This window comes from Sciurus vulgaris (genome assembly GCF_902686455.1).
Source record: "Sciurus vulgaris genome assembly, chromosome: 7".
Taxonomy (NCBI): domain Eukaryota; kingdom Metazoa; phylum Chordata; class Mammalia; order Rodentia; family Sciuridae; genus Sciurus; species Sciurus vulgaris.
The window spans coordinates 64,473,224-64,491,082 of NC_136467.1; the positions used below are offsets into that span (position 1 = coordinate 64,473,224).

The window sequence follows — 17,859 nt, forward strand, 5'->3', positions numbered from 1 at the left end:
CAGTTAATCTGTATCATGGGATTAATGCACTGATTAAGTTAAACTCTCATAACCCAGTCATTTCACCTCTAAATTTTCTTGCACTGTCTCAGACATGAGCTTTTGGGGGGCCATAATAACATTGTGTCATGTGAAATCTTGGTGCAAAGCAGGCTCCAACAAATGTTCTTTGAATTAAGAAAAGGAAATCTATATTGGGAAAACTCAATAAATAAATCACCTCCTATTATTTCACAGCTTTTAACACTGGAAGCCCATGAACAATGAATTCATTTCTCTCAACCTGTTGGAACACCTCTACTGAAATTTTAAACAAATCCTGGAATAAAGAGTTTGCTTTTCAAACCCCCAGCATTGTGGATACAATCATCATTCCTTCCATGATTGGGATTATATGTTTAACAGGGCTGGTTGGCAACATCCTCATTGTATTCACAATAGTAAGGTAAGGGCTTCTTTTTCTTTTCTTCCATAATTTGGGGAACACATTCTAAACTCCCTAAATAAGTTAAGTGAATCTTTTCCTTGTAGGATTTGCTTAATGAAATCAGGTTTAGGAAATATTTGCTTAAGATAATTAGAAAAGATTTTACAGGTATTTTGATCATACATCAAGTAATATCTGAGTTGCTGATCTCAAAATGGTTAAGACCTTGTCCGGTGCTTACTGCTGGGTCAGTCAATTTTTAGAGCCACAAGTTTCAATTTAAGCCACATATTACAATCACCTGGGAAGCTTTTAAAAATCCTCACATGAAGTTTCACTGCCAACCCATTGACTCAAAATCTTTGGAGCTGGGGCCCCCACAGGGGTTGAAAAAGCAACACAACTATTTTATTTTACAGACATAAGAGTTACCCTAAGCTGACCTGTTTTGGTTGAAGAAAATCCTTTTTACTCACCTGGGCATCTGAAGATGCAGGGAGCATAGAGAGTGAGCTGTTCCCCTCTGTGTAGACCATCCCAGTATAGACCTAACCTAGGGATATCTGCACCCCAGGACTTCCTCCTGCCTTTGCTCCACTGCTCCCTCCTCACTTCAGGTCATTTCTTCCTTCCTCTCAAGTTGAGCAAAAAGTTTTATCTGGAGAATAAGAACAGGTTATTTGTTTTCTATGGACTTGACAAAATTGGTTTAGAATTAACGCACATGTGCCCCATCATACTTGATGTCTTTGCTGTATTGATTATTTTCACAGTTAAGTTTTACTACTTTTAATCAACACAAGATATTAATTTTTTTTAACATAATATTTGATAGGGGGCTGGAGTTGTAGCTCAGCGGTAGACCACTTGCCTAGCATGTGTGAGGCACTAAGCTCAATTCTCAGCACCACATATAAATAAAGGTCCATTCACAACTAAAAAATATTTTTAAAAAATAATATATGATAGATGACAATTTTTTATTATATGATTTATGATAAAAATCAATCATATGTCATGCATATAACTACCATTTTTTAAAATGCTTGCCCATGTTCATGTGTTTTATAAGATATACTACATAATAGATGTTTCAGCATTAAATTAACCTATATCTATAACAAACTTGGTGGAGCATATAAAACTAAAATTCAGTTGTAAACTCATTTGATCCTCAAAGATGCAGTACTGCTATTATACCTGTTTGAGGAAGGAGGCTCAGAAGAGTAAATAATTTGCCCAGCATCACAGAGCTATTAAATGGTAGTCCTGGCAATTGGACCCAGATGCTATGATGCCACCTTCCAGGCTATTTCCTCCATCCTAACAAATATAATCAATTCATCAAAATTAGAAAGATGCTGTTGTATTTACTTGTGGGTGGAAGAATCCTCCACAGGACTAGTTAAGAGCAAGATCAGTTCTCCGGATGATGACATAGATGATGCTTGCCAGTTGAAATACCAAAGAAATGCTACAGCAGCATCTTACTCTAAAAAGCTCATAGGCTAGCAAAGAAGATAAGATTTAAACATATGGAATATTTTGAAAAATAATACAAAACACTAAAAATGATTAAAATAAAAAAAGAGTAGGAGAAGGTTCAAATAATAAGATCCAGGAAAGAAAATAGCAGTGTTCAAATATTCTTGGAAACTCAAAGAGGCAATAGTGCTGAGTAGAAGACTAATAGCCAGAGATGTTGGAATGGTTCTATTTCACCCCCATTTTCCTGTTGTACTTGTCACTTTTCCATCTTTCCCTTTCTCCTGGAACTAATGTAAGAGCAGAGATAGCATTACAGACCCCAGGAGTCTAGGCTGCCCTTTGGAAGTCATAGTCCCTGTGGGATCTGGGACATGCACTTGCAGGAGGAAATGGGAGCCATGGAAGAGATGCAACCACTGCCCAAGATGCCAATAATGAAGTGGAGAGAGAACAGCCTGCCTTCTCCTCTCCTCCCACCCTCCAGTGCTTCCTATTGGCCAAACCTAGTCAGCAACCAGTCAGCAAGAGAGCCCGGGAACAAAGCTCTCAGGAAGGATGGGAAATGGGCTTGAGAACCATCAGGTGAATGGCCAGCAAGGCATCCCACATATGTGCTGTTAGTCTTATTTAGTGCTCAGTATATATTGTTATTTCTGACTACGAAAGGTAAACATGGTTTTAATAGAAATTTTGAAAAACAATCATAAAACTACCAAGAATAAGATGAAAATCATACATCAAATAGGTAATCACTGTGACTACTTAACATTATTCCTTCATAATTTTTAAATAAATGTTTAAATAAATTTGAAATCATGCTCAAAACAGGGTCAATGTTCTTTTTTAATAGTATTATAAGTATTTTCCCATTTCATTAAATATTCTTCCAAACAGTGATTTTTAACAGCTGTGTTATATCTTGTGTGCTCTTGTAGAATACCATAATTTATTTTATCATTCCTCAAATTAGTGGACATTAGATATGGCTGTGTTAACCATATGGAAAACATATTAGCCAAAATTATCACAAGTCTGTTTTTTTTTATTTCAAATGTTTGGGTCATAAGAGACAGAAGTCTAATGAAGTCTGACAGCAGAAAATCTGAAGGTAAATTAAACCTTAAAAAGAGAATGTAAGTTATATAGTTAGAATTTTTTAATTTCTATTTAATTATTTTTAATTTCTATGCTATTTTTAGTAAAAAAGTCTTATGAATATAATGTGTTATTTATATTGCTTCAGATTTCTTTTTGTGCTATTATAGAATATTGTACATAAACACTTTTACTTCATTCTTTTTAATTTCTAACTAATGATCTACACTGTCCTCAACAATAGAATTACCATAATTCATTATCAGCAAATGACGGGTACCTATCTAAAGAAGAGCAAAGACCACAGGTCTGGTTGCCACAATTAGGAACTAAACAGCCACTCATGATTTACACCCCAATTCAAATGCAAATAATATCATTTACAGTCTAGGATTTATAACTGTTTTAAAGTGCGGAACTCTTTCTACCTGTCCTATAATGTCTGTCCATTTCCCTGTCCCCTCTCAATCTCCTTCCACCAACGACCTGGAGAAGACAAAAGAGACCAAGGACAGTCACTTTCTGCCCTTTTGGTTGACATATTATTTTTCCTCAAATCTCTTTTCCCTCTTGGTCATTTTGATGTTAGCCATCAACCTCCCATGGCAAAGAGCAAACCTGTTTTAGTGACATCAGCAATGACTGGAGTGTGATTTCTCAGTGTCAGTGATTTCCTCGCACAGTGTATATTGCCAGGATCTGGGAAAAATATGGCCTCTCCCTGTCTCATGTTTCACACAATTTGATAGTTTAGAAATGAAGTTCACAGACTATAGAATCTGCAACCAGTGAATAACGAAGGCATACACTAGCTTCCAAACACCAGAGTAATAGCTCCGGATCTGAAGTGAACTAGCAATTATGGCATGGTTTTAGGGTTCATTCTTATGTGGTCTTTATATTTTTTTCAGTTCCGGAGATCAAACCCAGGGTATTGTGCATGCTAGGCAAGTGCTGTAGTGCCAAGCTGCATCCCCAGCATTTGTCCTCAACTCAGATGTCACCTCTGCCAAGAAACCAGCCTTGATCCCTTCTTAGTGCCCTTTGTACTGGACGCTAGCTTTATCTCATCAAATTGTAATGTAATCCATCATTCATTTATACATATCTAGACTAAGCTCCTCAGTGACCAAGTTTATAAATAGATTTTTATAAGCCCAGAATACAATATTATGCCTGACACATTATTGGTGCTCAGTGAAATGCTTGTTGAATTAATGAACAGCACCTCCCAGAGAGATATGATATCTGTTTTTTATTGAGTTTGTCAGTTCCTTGAAGAACTGAACTTTAACTTTAAATTGTTGCTATCAGAAGACTTTTTCACCAGCAGGTAAGAATGCTACATTTAGATAGCATTATATTCATTGCAGCCGGTCCCCCAGCAGGGGATGAGTCATTCTCAGTGCCATCCACAAGTTCACTTATTTCAGATTTCTCTCTGCTGTCTGTATTTCAGGGTCTTCATTCTTTGCTATTGGATTCAATTCTACTGGAATATTTCTAATATTTGAAATATTAGAAATATTAACAGTGAGCTCAGCTCTGGTGAGGAGAATGTATTGCACAGTGGAAACCATTAATGTAAGGGCTTGTGTGGGGCTGGAGGACCTAATTCACTCACATAGCCAGCAAGCTGCTGCTGGCTGGTTGTTGGGGGATTCAGTTCCCCCCCATGTGGACCTCTCCACAGTGTTGCTCAAGTATCCTTACAACATGGCCGCTGCCTTCCCCCAAGAGACAGTGATCTAAGAGAGCAAAGACAAAGCTTCACTGTGCTTTATGTCTTGAGTTCAAATGTCACACAGCATCTCTTCCACCATGTTCTAATTGTCAGAAGCAATTTATTAAGTTCAGCACTCAAAAAAAGGGAATCAGACTCCACCTAATTAGAAGGAATATCAAAGAATTTGTGGACATACTTTTAAAACATTACAGTCAGTAATCAGATAAGTAGTGCAAAATGTTTATACATAAAACAATAGGCATTCCTTGTGCATCTGTGTCCATTTTCCTTTAACTTTTAAAATTCATTAGGGCAATTAAAATTTTGTAATAGGTGGCATAGGCGGAAGAAGGTATACATTTTCAATGTTTATCCTTGATTTCCTTCCATTTTCTTTTTCAGGTCCAGGAAAAAAACAATCCCTGACATTTATATTTGCAACCTAGCTGTGGCTGATTTAGTTCATATCATTGGAATGCCTTTTCTTATTCACCAGTGGGCCCAGGGAGGACAGTGGGTGTTTGGGGGGCCTCTCTGTACCATCATCACAGCTCTCGACACCTGCAACCAGTTTGCCTGCAGTGCCATTATGACTGTAATGAGTGTGGACAGGTAAGTGAAGAGACTTTGAAATATCCCAGTACAATTCAGAAACACCTATGCTTCCCCAGGGTCATCCCAGTTAAGCAACATCAATGTTCATTTATAACAGCAAAGCTCTTTTTCCTTTGTTTGCTTCATTGTAGAACTGATGACTTAGGAATATTTTTTTTTTTTAACTTTCACCAAAGGCTTTTTTAGTGGAAAAACGTAAAATACTAAAATCTCTGTTTTCCTAATCTTTCTTTTTTAATCTCAGTTTTATTTGCAATTCACTGCAAGAAAAAAGATCATGAAATCATGAAATATCAGAAACCAGAATGAACTCTCCACCACCCCCCAACTTTCCTGCAGTAAATCAGAGTTTCCTGAGCTGAGGCCCAGAGAGATTATGGGATGTGCTGAGGGGGCACATAGAGAGTTAGTGGCAGAGCTGAGCATCTAAGTAGGTTTCCTCAATCTCTGTCCAGGACTATTTCTGGTATGTTCACTGTCTCACAGGCATGTTACCACCTAGCAGCTCTAAAGAATCAATAGAGTGGACAGGTTATTACAGCTATGAAAAATTTCCTAGCATCAGGTAAACCATCTTTTACATAACAGTAATGTTTGGTTAATGCAAATGCTTCCACTTCACATCACACACACACACAAATGTATTCCCCTGTGTCCTGCTATGTACCACAGCCCTTTTCACCAATCACGTAAGCTAATATCATTTGAGGAGCTAATGATGGAGTCAATGAGTAGTGGAGCCCAGTTCAGACCCAGACCATCTGACTTTAGAAATGGCAGGTTGTTTATAATCATCTCACTACTGTCATAAGATGCAGGCACACTAGAATTGTCCTGCATCATCCAGATACCATGACCCCCGCAACACATCCAAGCTACCCTTTCCAGATGGAGACATAAAGACAACAATAATATGTACAGCAGCAGTGTGCTGTCTCCAAAACAACCCACTCAACATTTGCATCTACCTTTTTCTTCCCACCCCAACCAAGCACATTTGATCCTCCTTGCTCTGATATACCTTTTCTTTTTCCCTTGTTCAAATATCTCACATAATTTGCTTTGTGAATTTATGTAAGCAGGTGTTTTGCTTATTTTCTAGCCTTTCTTGCCATTCCCCTGTAGATTTCACAAAGGCAGAGTCTTTGTCCACTAATATATCCCAAATGTCTATGGCACATGGATACTCAAAAATATTGATGAATGAATTAATAAATGGATGAATGTCAGTCTTGAAGGGTGTGCTAAATTTCCCTGAGTTCATCCAGGACTTCTTCCTGAGCTCTGCCTCTTTCATCTTTCCAAGTGGGCCTTTTGGGTAGAGAAGTGATAAAAAGTTATTTAAATGGATTAAACAACGGAATGGTGAGATTCATATAAATCATTCACTCTGATAAAATGAGTAATGATGGTAACATTTTATGCATTTTTATATCCTGCTGCTATTCAGTAAAAGAATTCTCAAAATACAGAGCATGCCTCTCAATTTATAATTAACACCACATTTTTAAAATATTGCACTGTGTAGATCTTGTCATTCCAGTCAATACTGACCGTGACTTGAGAAAAGCCCATAGCTTGCCAGTGTCACAACACCAGGGAGAAGACCTTGCATGGGCCAGGCCCACTGTAGAAAAGCAACCTGATGCACAGGCCTTACCAATGCTGATACCATTCTTGAGTAACAATAAAAGCCTCTTCACACCCATACTCTGGGTGCAGAATACTGGCTTTTTATTTTAGAGGGGAATTTATCCTCCTTTAATTTTCTGATCCTAATGTTGACAGACGTGTAAGCCTGTGTGTGTGTGTGTGTGTGTGTGTGTGTGTGTGTGTGTGTGTGTTTGTTTTATACAATTGAATATACCACTTTCCTCTGTTTTGTTTTAATCTGGATAGACAAGGATGCTAAAATTTTACTTCACAGTTAAATCATTCAGATTTTTTCCTTCTGCTGGCTGTCACTCTAGAGGATCATGTGGCAAGAAACAAATGTTCCCTGGCATTTCTTATAATTCCAACCCTACTAAATTTATAAAAATGCAATCAAATCTGCAATCTTGTAAAAGAGTGCTGGAGTTTTCTTTGTAAGGCCAGAAACAAATGGTGCCATCACTATCCTATATTGTTTATATATTTATTATGTCATTCTAACAGCCACTTTAATTGATCATGTAGTTCAAGTATTTCCAATAACTATAGTTCCATTTCTCTGATTAGTAATAAACTACAAGTGTGTAGAATATTTAATACTGGCTTCCTACCTCCACAACAATGCAGAAAAATTATAAACATCTAAAATAATAAATATTTGTCTCCTCTAATCAAGAATACAAATAATAAAAGTTGGGAAGGATGTGGGGGGAAGGTACACTCATACATTGTTGGTGGGACTTTAAATTAGTACAACCACTCAGGAAAGCAGTACAGAGATGCCTCAAAAGACTAGGAATAGAACTACCTTACACATGACCCAGCTATCCCACTCCTCAGTATTTATCCCAAGTAACTAAAATCAGCATACTCTAGTGATACAGGCACATCTGTTTATAGCAGCACAACTAACAATAGCCAAGATATGAAACCAGCCCAGCTGCCCATCCACAGATGAATGGATAAGGCAAATGTGGTATAGAGTCACAATGGAGTTTTACTTAGCCATGAAGAAAAATGGAATTATTGCATTTTTTGATATATGAATGGCACTGGGGAACATCATGTTATGTGAAATAAGGTAGACTCAGAAAGTCAGGGGTTGAATTTTTTCTCATGCAGAAGCTAGAAAAAAGGGGGGAAAGGTAAGGGCACATCCCACAAAAATAGAGGGAATATCAATGGAGTAGAGGAAGGGAATTGAAGGGGAAAGAGGAGAGGCAAGAAAAGGGAGAAAATGACGAATGAAATTGACAAACCTATGCTATGTACTTACATAAATATACCACCATGAATTCCACCTCCATGTATATCTATAAAACAACAGTTTTTTAAAAACAGTAAATAAGTAGGAGGAAGACCAGTAGAGTAGAAGAAAGGGAATGGAGGAAGGAGGAGATGATGTAAAGTGGAAGCACTGGGGACTGAAATGAAGCAAATTATATTCCATGCATGTATGATTATATCAAAATGAACCTATTATGTATAACTATAGTGCACTAATAAAAATTTTTTTTAATTGCCTCCAGATATAAACTACCTAAACTTTCATTAGTGACTACTTTTGTAAGTAAGTTCTTTAGAACATCCAAAAACAGTAAGTAGAAGCCAGAATTCCCTATTCATTCATTCATTCATCCAGCAAAAATTTCTGATCATGGACTGCATGCTAAAGCATTCCAGATACAGGGTATACTGTGGACTTAAATTAGTAGTCAAGACTCCTGAGGTAGGCATTAAGTATAGAATCACTTGGCTGAATGTTTTTTGTTTTTTTTTTTGTTTTTTTTTTTTTGAGGTGCTGGGGATTGAACCAAGGGCCTTGTGCTTGCAAGGCAAGCACTCTACCGACTGAGCTATCTCCCCAACCCTGAATGTTTATTTCCACACAGTGATACATCCTAAGAAGGAAAAGTAGAGTTCTATGATGTGCAATGATAGTCACAGGCTATTGTATAGAGTGGGTGGTCAGAAAAGTCTTCTTTGAGAGGAAGGCAGTTAAATAGGCACTCAAAAAAAGAGTAGGAGGAAGTGAATGCAGATCCTACCAGGCAGGTAGAATAGTGTGTACTGGGCCCTGAAAGGGAGAAGAACTTGAATGAACTTGCTATAATTTGAATCTGAAATGTCCCCCAAAGTAGAATTGATCTTTAGGTTGGAAGATGGTGTAAGCTTTAAGAAAAGGGGCCTACTAGAAGGTCTTAAGTCACTGGGAGTGTGTCCTCAAAAGGGATTGTGGAACTCTGATCCCTTCCTTTTTATTTCACCTCTGGAACATGAAGTGAGCAGTTCTGATACCCTATGTGCTCCATACTGTGATGTGCTGCCTTGCAACAGGCCCAAAACAATTGAGTCAACCACCCACAGATTAGAACCCCTGAAACCATGAACCCAAACAAACCTTTTCTCTTTATAACTTGACTATCTTAGGTATTTGTTATAGTAACAGAAATCTGACTAAGACAAAAGACAAGAGAGATCCTGGCACAAGTTGCATCTCAGGTGGCAGGCAGGGTCAGGTGGAGAAAGAGCTTGTGGGTCATGGTAAGGAGATTCTGAATTTTATCTGAAGGCAGCAAAGCCATTGACAGGTTTTCGGCTGGGAATGGATGTTATCAGAGAAGATTCCCTAACTGATTGATGTCATTTATCCTTTATCCTTTAATTCCAGTCATTGATGGCTGGGCAGCTGTGCAGTCACTACACCTTCAACTTCCTCAACAAGGAGGGAGGGGGTCTTCTGCTCTAAGCTACAGGGAATGGACATGCAGTGTGCAGAAGGAAGGGGCTGAAACTCCTCCCTGAATGCCACAGGGTCCCTCAACTGAGTGAAAAATGTCCCTCTCTTATACAGACTTGAAAGAGCAAGGGATAGAATGTTTCATTATCATGAGTTTTTATTAAGACTACAAAACCTTGGGAAAAACTGTGACCAACAAAAATATTTTTTACATTTGTTTAATTTCTGCTTCAACTACTCTCCCGCCCCAGCAAACTGCTTTTTCAAATGGCCTTCCTTCTGAATTGCAGCTCTTTTTCATCCCTTAGCTTTCAGTTAGCTCTGAAAAATTCTTCGATTTGCTGGAGAACCAAATATATTTGATGTGTCAGGATTTCTAGTTTGATTAATGATCATCCTTTTTTTTTTTTCCCCCGGACCTAAAATGGAAGAAAAAGAAAACCTTTTTGCGTGAAATTAGCCCATTTCCTCCCTCTGGCCTCTAGCCTAAATTCCTGGAGGAATTTGCATTGTCTACACTAGTCATGCCTGTTCATCCTCACTGTGATGTCTGTGAAGCAAAACTCCAAGAGCCCAGGGACCCTACTATAAAACCGTCCTACTGGTGAATTCTTCCATCAGCTCCCACGCTTTCCTCCTTCCTGCCTCCATGTCAATCAGTCCTACTGGGAAGAGGATCATTTCCTCCTGAAGGAAATCCTTATTTTGAGACACTGTTTCCCAGAGCCTCCTTTACAAGAGAAGCACCTTTGTAGAGAAAAATTTTGCACTGAGGAATTTTACCATTATCAGTGTATTCGTGGAAGTGACAGCTATTTCAGTGAGTGGTTTATTCAGACTTGCAGGGTCAAGAGTTGTTTTCTCTACAGGTATCAGCAAGCTCTTAAAAAATATAACTTTCTTTTGCCATGATAGAGGTGTGCTTCAGAAAGGATAATAATACTAATAATTTACTCTTGTCATGAACTGTTCATCTTTGGAGCTCAGTGCTTTTATTGATTGTTCCCAAACCCTTCTTAACTGGCTTTGCAGGTACTTGGCCCTCGTCCAACCATTAAGACTGACGAGTTGGAGAACAAAGTACAAGACTATCCGCATCAATTTGAGCCTTTGGGCAGCTTCCTTTATTCTGGCATTGCCTGTCTGGGTCTACTCGAAGGTCATCAAATTTAAAGATGGTGTCGAGAGTTGTGCTTTTGATTTAACATCCCCTGACGATGTACTCTGGTAAGTTGTTAAAACATAAGAAAAATAGAGTTGAATTAAGTTGTGAAGTACTTCATCCTCCTTGTCAACATGTGAGCAGCCTCAAAGAGTGTCCTCGGGGACCCTCTTCTCACCAGTCTCTCTGCTTAGTTTTCTCCTTTACACAATCCAGATGATAGTTTGATTTGAAAGAGAGGGTAACCTTTAGAAAAAGATTTCAAATTTAATCATGTAACCTCAGTGGGCACAAATATATTTAAATATGTATTTAAAGACCCATGGGAGCAAACAGCGGGAACTCGACATTCGAGGGAGAAGATCAATTTCCAAAAGGGTCTAAGAGGTACCCAGACTTAAACCTACCAACAGGCAAAGTAGTTTGCTTGAACTGTGACCATCCCATAAAGATATATTCAAATTCTAACCTACTGTATATGTGAATGTGACTTTATTTGGAAATAGGGTCCTTACAGATGTTATCAAATTAGTCTGAAGTTATAGTGGATTAGGGTGATTCTTAAATTCAGTGGCTGAGGAGGGGAGGTTTGAAGAGTCAGCAGCAGAAACTGCAATTATATGTTTATAAGCCAAGGAACACCATGGATTGGTAGGAACCACCAGAAGCTTGAAAAAAACAAAGCATGGAGCAAATTCTCCTCCAGCTTCTCCAAAAGGACCCAGTCCTGCCAACAACTTTATCTCAGACATGTGCCTTCCAGAACTGTGAAAGAATAAATTTCTGTTGTTTTAAGACATCCAGTTTGTGGCAGTTTGTTACAGAACCCCTGGGAAACTAATAAGCAATTTACACAGCCATTGCTTATGTCTTAATTTGAAAAGAAAAAAATTAAGTCAAATATTTTCTACTTAAAACTTTGAACATAATACTGGAGTCTATACCTGAATTGTTTTTTAGCACATCCTAAGTAGGTGTCTTTTATATGCATTATCTCAAGTCATTCTGGCAGATTCCTTTTCCCACTTCATCAGTTGTCAAGTGGATAAATCATTTCTGCATTTTGTAGACACAGCCTGAGAGAATTTGAAATAGAAGCCACAAATCCCATTAAAAAACAAACAAAAAAAAAAAAACTCCCTATAAGTACATATCTTACTTTGGAATGTTGTGATAAATTTCATTGACTGGATAGTTCATAAACAAAAGAAATTTATCTCCCACTGATGTGGAAGCTAGAAGTCCAAGATCAAGGTGCTTTCATAGTTTCTAGTTTCTGGGGAGGACTCTCTTCTAGGTTGCGACTATCAACCACTCCTTCTAGCCTCTCCTTATTCCTTTAGGGTCTTTCCTTAAAAGACACTGATTACACTCATTATCTCCAAAGACAGCCCTTCTAACACCCCTCCCCCACACTGGGGGTTAGGCTTTCAACTTGTAAATTTGGAGGGAACATAGATATTCAGTTCATAACAATGCAATGTATATAATTGATTGTATGCGATTTCTCCCACCAGCATTTGTTGCCCTCACAAACATAAAATATCAACCAAATGATAACTATTTCACTAGGACTAAGAGAAACACAGTCCGACCTCCCTAGCAGGAAAGCACATTCACACAGTGAGCCTCAGGTTGTGCTCTCCTTTGACTTTGGCCTATGTCAAAAAAAAAAAAAAAAATAGAAAGAAAACAGGTTAGCTATTTTTATCAACAACTGTTGCTGCTTCTGCTCTTTGTCAGTGGTTGTCATGGGGATGTTCTAAGGATGCAACCTCTGTCATTCCTCCTAAAATCAAGTCCTTAAGGTGAACTAAGACTGAACCTCCTGTGCTATATTTAGGGTCCCTCCAATCCAGGGTATCCTCTGCCACCCTATCCACCAATGTGGGCCTGCCTCCTTTCACCAAGGCTAGGGTCCTGCCAGGAAGGAGGACACCTGGCATCTATACAAGAATGGACTTGGCACAACTGAGAATTCTCCCTGGAAGACCAGAGAGGAAAGACAGGCTGATTTTGCAACAGGCCCTCCTCCGCGCCCTCTGGAGCCTTGGTTATGAGCAAAGGCTCTGGAGTCCAACTGCTTGCCTAGGTACAAATGCCACCTCAGCCACTTATAAGCTGGGTAACCTTGGACAAGTCCCTTATCCCTCTGTGCCTCTGTTTTTTCTTGTCACATGAAGATACCAAGGGCATGATACTTATGGTGTTGCACAGATTCAGTGGGTTAAAATATGCAAAGAACTTAGACCAGTGCCTACTGTATAATAATGCTATCTGTTGTTACCTGGTAATGTTAATAGTAAAGATCAAAATAATGATGAATAGGCTCTGCTCTGCACTCAGTGGAGTTGGGCTTGGGCTTGCTTAGAGAATCTTGTCAGCGAACAATGAACAGCAGGACTTCTCTGTGAGAATGCACCCAAAGATTCTTAGCCCCTCCCCCAAGGACTGGACCCTGAAAAATCAGAGAATTGTGCTTCATAAACTACAAAAGTCAATGCCTATGACAGTGACTATGACAGTTATGTTTCTGTCTTTCTCTCTCTCATTCACAGGTATACACTTTATTTGACAATAACCACTTTCTTTTTTCCTTTACCCTTGATTCTGATGTGCTATATTTTAATTTTATGCTATACTTGGGAGATGTATCAACAAAATAAGGACTCTAGATGGTAAGTGTTTGCCTTAATTTTGCTTTACTTGTTAAAAGAACAATTCAGATATTCTAAGATACCTTCAACAGGACCTTAAGCAATAATCACTTGAAACATACCACACTTAGACATACAGGTATTAATAATATATGTTTTAAAGGCATGTTCTGAAAATAAGACATGTTCTAAAGCAGCTATTTGAGAATCTTTTAGTGATAACACTAAAATCATTGCTGTAGCTTATAAAGATTTAATTAGAACTCAAGATTCTATCTAAAGAATAATTTTATAGTTGTCATCAACATTAATTGGGTTAGTGGCATATTTTACAGTTTTATACATTTGTAAATATCTGTGATGCTATGTGCAGCCTTTCAATATTTTAACTAGAAAAGGATTTTATTAATATTTGAATTAGAAGAGAAGGGTCTCATTAGGATTAGAGGGAGATTAATTCTAAATAAATAAAACTAAAAGATTTACCTAATGACAATAAACTCATGAAGGACTTCATTATATTCAACTTGAAGTTGTGTATACCAATCTATTCAAATGAATATCAGTGATTATATAACACGTTGGGTAAAAAAATTAAATTTTGTCTTGAGTAATTTTTATGGTTGTTTTGTTGTTGTTTTTGTTTGTTTGCTTTTGCTTTTTTGGAAAGTCAAGACTGCTGGGTTTCCCTGCACACCAAATGTTAACTATGAAAAGACTTTTTAAAAGTATATGTAAGCAATTTGACCCATCAATCAAAATTTGGGACCAACCCTGGAACCAAAGGTTTAAGTCTTCATGGCTCACAGCATTTTAGCTTAACTTCTTGAAATTATTTGGAATTCTTACATTTTTAAAAGCTCATCTATTGGAATGGAAAAGGAAAACAACTACAGTTACAGAAAAACAATTAGCTTCTAACTGTATCACTGGGAACTGAGTTGGTGGGAAGGTTGCAATGGAATCGTGGGGAAGGTGAAGATCTGGACCACTGGAGGGGATGCTTGAGTTCTTTTAGTTTGCTCTTAACACTTTCTTCAGAAATGCTAAGAGCATCCTATCAAATAAAGCTCAGACTGTCCAGTTATACCTCAAAATGCAAGAAGTTAGAGAAATTTTGGTGCCTGTTCTGATCAACTGCAGAGGAGTCATCATCTTAAAATGATCTTAAGCTCCCTGACTCTTTTTCATATTATTCCCAAGGCTTATTCATCTGCTTCCATCATGTCCTAGAGAAATTTTTTATTAAATGTCTAAATGTGATACACATGGTAAAATTTTGGAAATTTACAATGAATCAAAAAAATTTGAAAATTTAAAATATTTTGTATGTTAGAATAATTTTTTAAATTACATAAAAGTAATAAAGATAGTACAGAGATTTCCCGTATGCCTCTCACCCAGTCTTCCCTCCATTGACATCTTATATTACATGATATATTTGTCAAAACAAAGAGAACGGCAATAGCATGTTATTATTAACCAAACCCTATCTTTATGGGACTTCACCTGGGTGTTTTTCCATTAAAGTCCTCTTTCCAAGATTCAATCTGGACTAACAATTGCATTGAGTTGCCATATCTCTTCAGGCTATCTGGTCTGTGAGAGTTTCTCACAGTGTCCTTGTTTTTTCAGGACCTCCACAGTCTTAAGAAATACTAGTCAGATATCCTATAGAATGTTTCGCATTCTGGGTTTTTTCTGATATTGTTATCATGATTAAATTACCATTATGTACTTGGGATAAAAAAAAAAAACACTCTTTTCATTTCAATATATCAGAAGTCACAGGATAGCAACATGATGTTAGCTTTATCACTTGCTTGAAGTACAGTTTGCCAGTTTCCTCCATTGTGAAACCACTACTTACCCCTTTCTCTACTCTATTCATGAGAAATGAGTTCCTAAGCATAGCCCAACTTGAAGTGGGAAGGAAGAAATTAGGAATTAAGTTCTATCGCTTATAAAAGGAATTGTCAAAAATCTGTAAAGAAGGTTTGTCTCTTCTCCCCTCATTTTATTTAAGACAGCATTTCTATCACTGTGGACTCAGGTATACTCATTTCAAACATTGAATTATATAATTCGGTACTATTTATTTCTTTCTCAAAATGATCTAGCTTTGGAAATTTTGGTAAGTTTTTAACAGGAATGAAAAAAAACTCTTGTCACAATACTCTGAAGTAGGAATATAAAAATGAGCTTTATATTTCACTGCAAAGGCATTATGAACTGTCCAGAAAGTTCTAGAGAATTACTGCCCCTTAATTTTTATGACTGTTTATGCTCTGTCTATTTAAATGTCTCTTTGGCAGTTACAATCCCAGCGTCCCAAAGCAGAGAGCAATGAAGCTGACAAAGATGGTGCTGGTGCTGGTGGCGGTCTTCATCCTAAGTGCCGCTCCCTACCATGTGATACAATTGGTGAACTTACAGATGGAGCAGCCCACCATGGCCTTCTACGTGGGCTACTACCTCTCCATCTGCCTCAGCTATGCTGGCAGCAGCATTAACCCTTTTCTCTACATCATGTTGAGTGGAAATTTCCGGAAACGTCTGCCTCAAGTTCAAAGGAGAATGACTCCAAGGGAAATTAACAATATTGCAAATATACTGAAATCGAACTTTTAGGGGAGGACATGAATCATCAAGAGCCTAAACAGGATTGTCTATGATATTGGGATTAGAAAGAGCAAGCAAACCGGTGTGCTGGTACCTTCTTCTCATGTATTTGTGACTCTTAACCTCATGAAACAATAGTGTAGCCATGTTATGGTTTGGTGATGTGAGGTGTCCCCCCAAACTCACATGTGAGACAATGCAGGAAGGTTCAGAGGAGAAATGATTGGATTGTTAAGAGCCTTAACCCAATCAGTGAATTAATCCCTGATGAGATTAATTGAAGTGGTAGATGTGGCTGGAGGAGACTGGAATTGGGGAGTGGCTTTGGGGTATATATTTTATATCCAGAGAGTGGAGACTCTCCGTTTCCTGATGATGCAAGCCACTTCTCTCTGCCATGCTCTTCTGCCATGATGTTCTGACTCACCTCGAGCCCCTAGGAATGGAGCCAGCCTTCTATGGACTAAGATCTTCGAAACCTTGAGTCCTCAAATAAACTCTTCTTCCCTCTACAATTGTGCTGGTCAGATCATTTAGTCACGGCAGCAAAATAGCTGACTAAAAAAAGCCATTTGATGCAATGAGTTTAATATGTTTCGTTTAGCAAGATATAAATGTTGGTTTGTTTGGGGGCTTAGGGAGCAGGATATATTAATACCCAAGCACTATGGTTGTGTATGTTATTTCACATGTCATAAACCAGTCACTGATAAAAATGGCTATGCATGACCACCAACTCCAAAACTCACCAAGGGCCTGGCCTTACCATCCACACTGTAAGCAGGTTTCTCCACTGTGAAATTACTACCTACACTTTTTCTCTGCTCTGCTCATAGGAAGTGAGTCCCTAAGCAAAGCCCAACCTCAAAGGGATAGTGGGAAATTAAAAATTAAGCTCTATTTCCTGGAAAGAAGAGTATCAACAGATTTATAAAGAAGATTTGTCTCTTCTTCCCTCAATTTACTCAGGCAAATATTTATTAGCTCCCCCAAGGTCCCTAGGAGGGGCCCATCTTACAGTGAGGTCTAAAATCTGGCCATTTGGCAATAACTTTAGAAATGTCAGTTTCATGTGGGCCAATCCAATACCTTCAATAACAGGTTCTAACTTTATCATCTATTGAATACATGCAATGTGTAAGATTTTATGTAACAAACCTGTGAGGTACCATTACCTGTGTTTACTAAGTCTGGGAAAGGTTGTGATAAGCCTAGTGCTGAACAGCTACCTAAGAGCTAGGCTGAATCCAGGTCTCCTGTTTGACTTTTCTGCTATAGCACCTTGACAGATGGTACGTACCCTGGAGAGAGTCAGTAACTTAGAGTTTCTTTTGCTTTCTCCTATAGACCCACCAAAAGTAAAGTCTGAAAGTAGTAGTCAATAGTTTAAGTATATTATTTTGAATTTAACTTGGTTCTCATACCTAATCATTGTAGAAACCAGTGTATCTGCATTTTAATAATAGTCCTTCACTTCAAGCCATTAAGTATCATTAAGAGGCATTCCCACTAGCTTTAACCATATGCTTATTTAAGGTATAAAAAGAATTAGCCCTCAAACTCATAATATTAATTATATCTATCTTTTCCTCCTTCAGTTTGTATAAAACTTGCCCTTTCATATAGTTAGGAAGGAAAGAATGCTTTGAAAGCCTATCTTTTCAACAAAGGCAA

At 38.0% G+C, this 17,859-nt stretch overlaps 1 protein-coding gene across 1 annotated transcript; it reads left to right on the plus strand.

Annotated features, from left to right (window-relative positions):
• Positions 1–263: 263 nt before the first annotated feature.
• On the plus strand, positions 264–16,664 carry MCHR2 (melanin concentrating hormone receptor 2; the record flags this gene model as incomplete). The annotated part of the gene is made up of 5 exons (XM_079148656.1): positions 264–445; positions 5,139–5,348; positions 10,777–10,971; positions 13,465–13,584; positions 15,879–16,664. 5 exons carry the CDS (start codon positions 264–266, stop codon positions 16,192–16,194), a joined length of 1,023 nt encoding a protein of 340 aa, XP_079004782.1. The 3' UTR covers positions 16,195–16,664.
• Between the last annotated feature and the right edge of the window lie 1,195 nt (positions 16,665–17,859).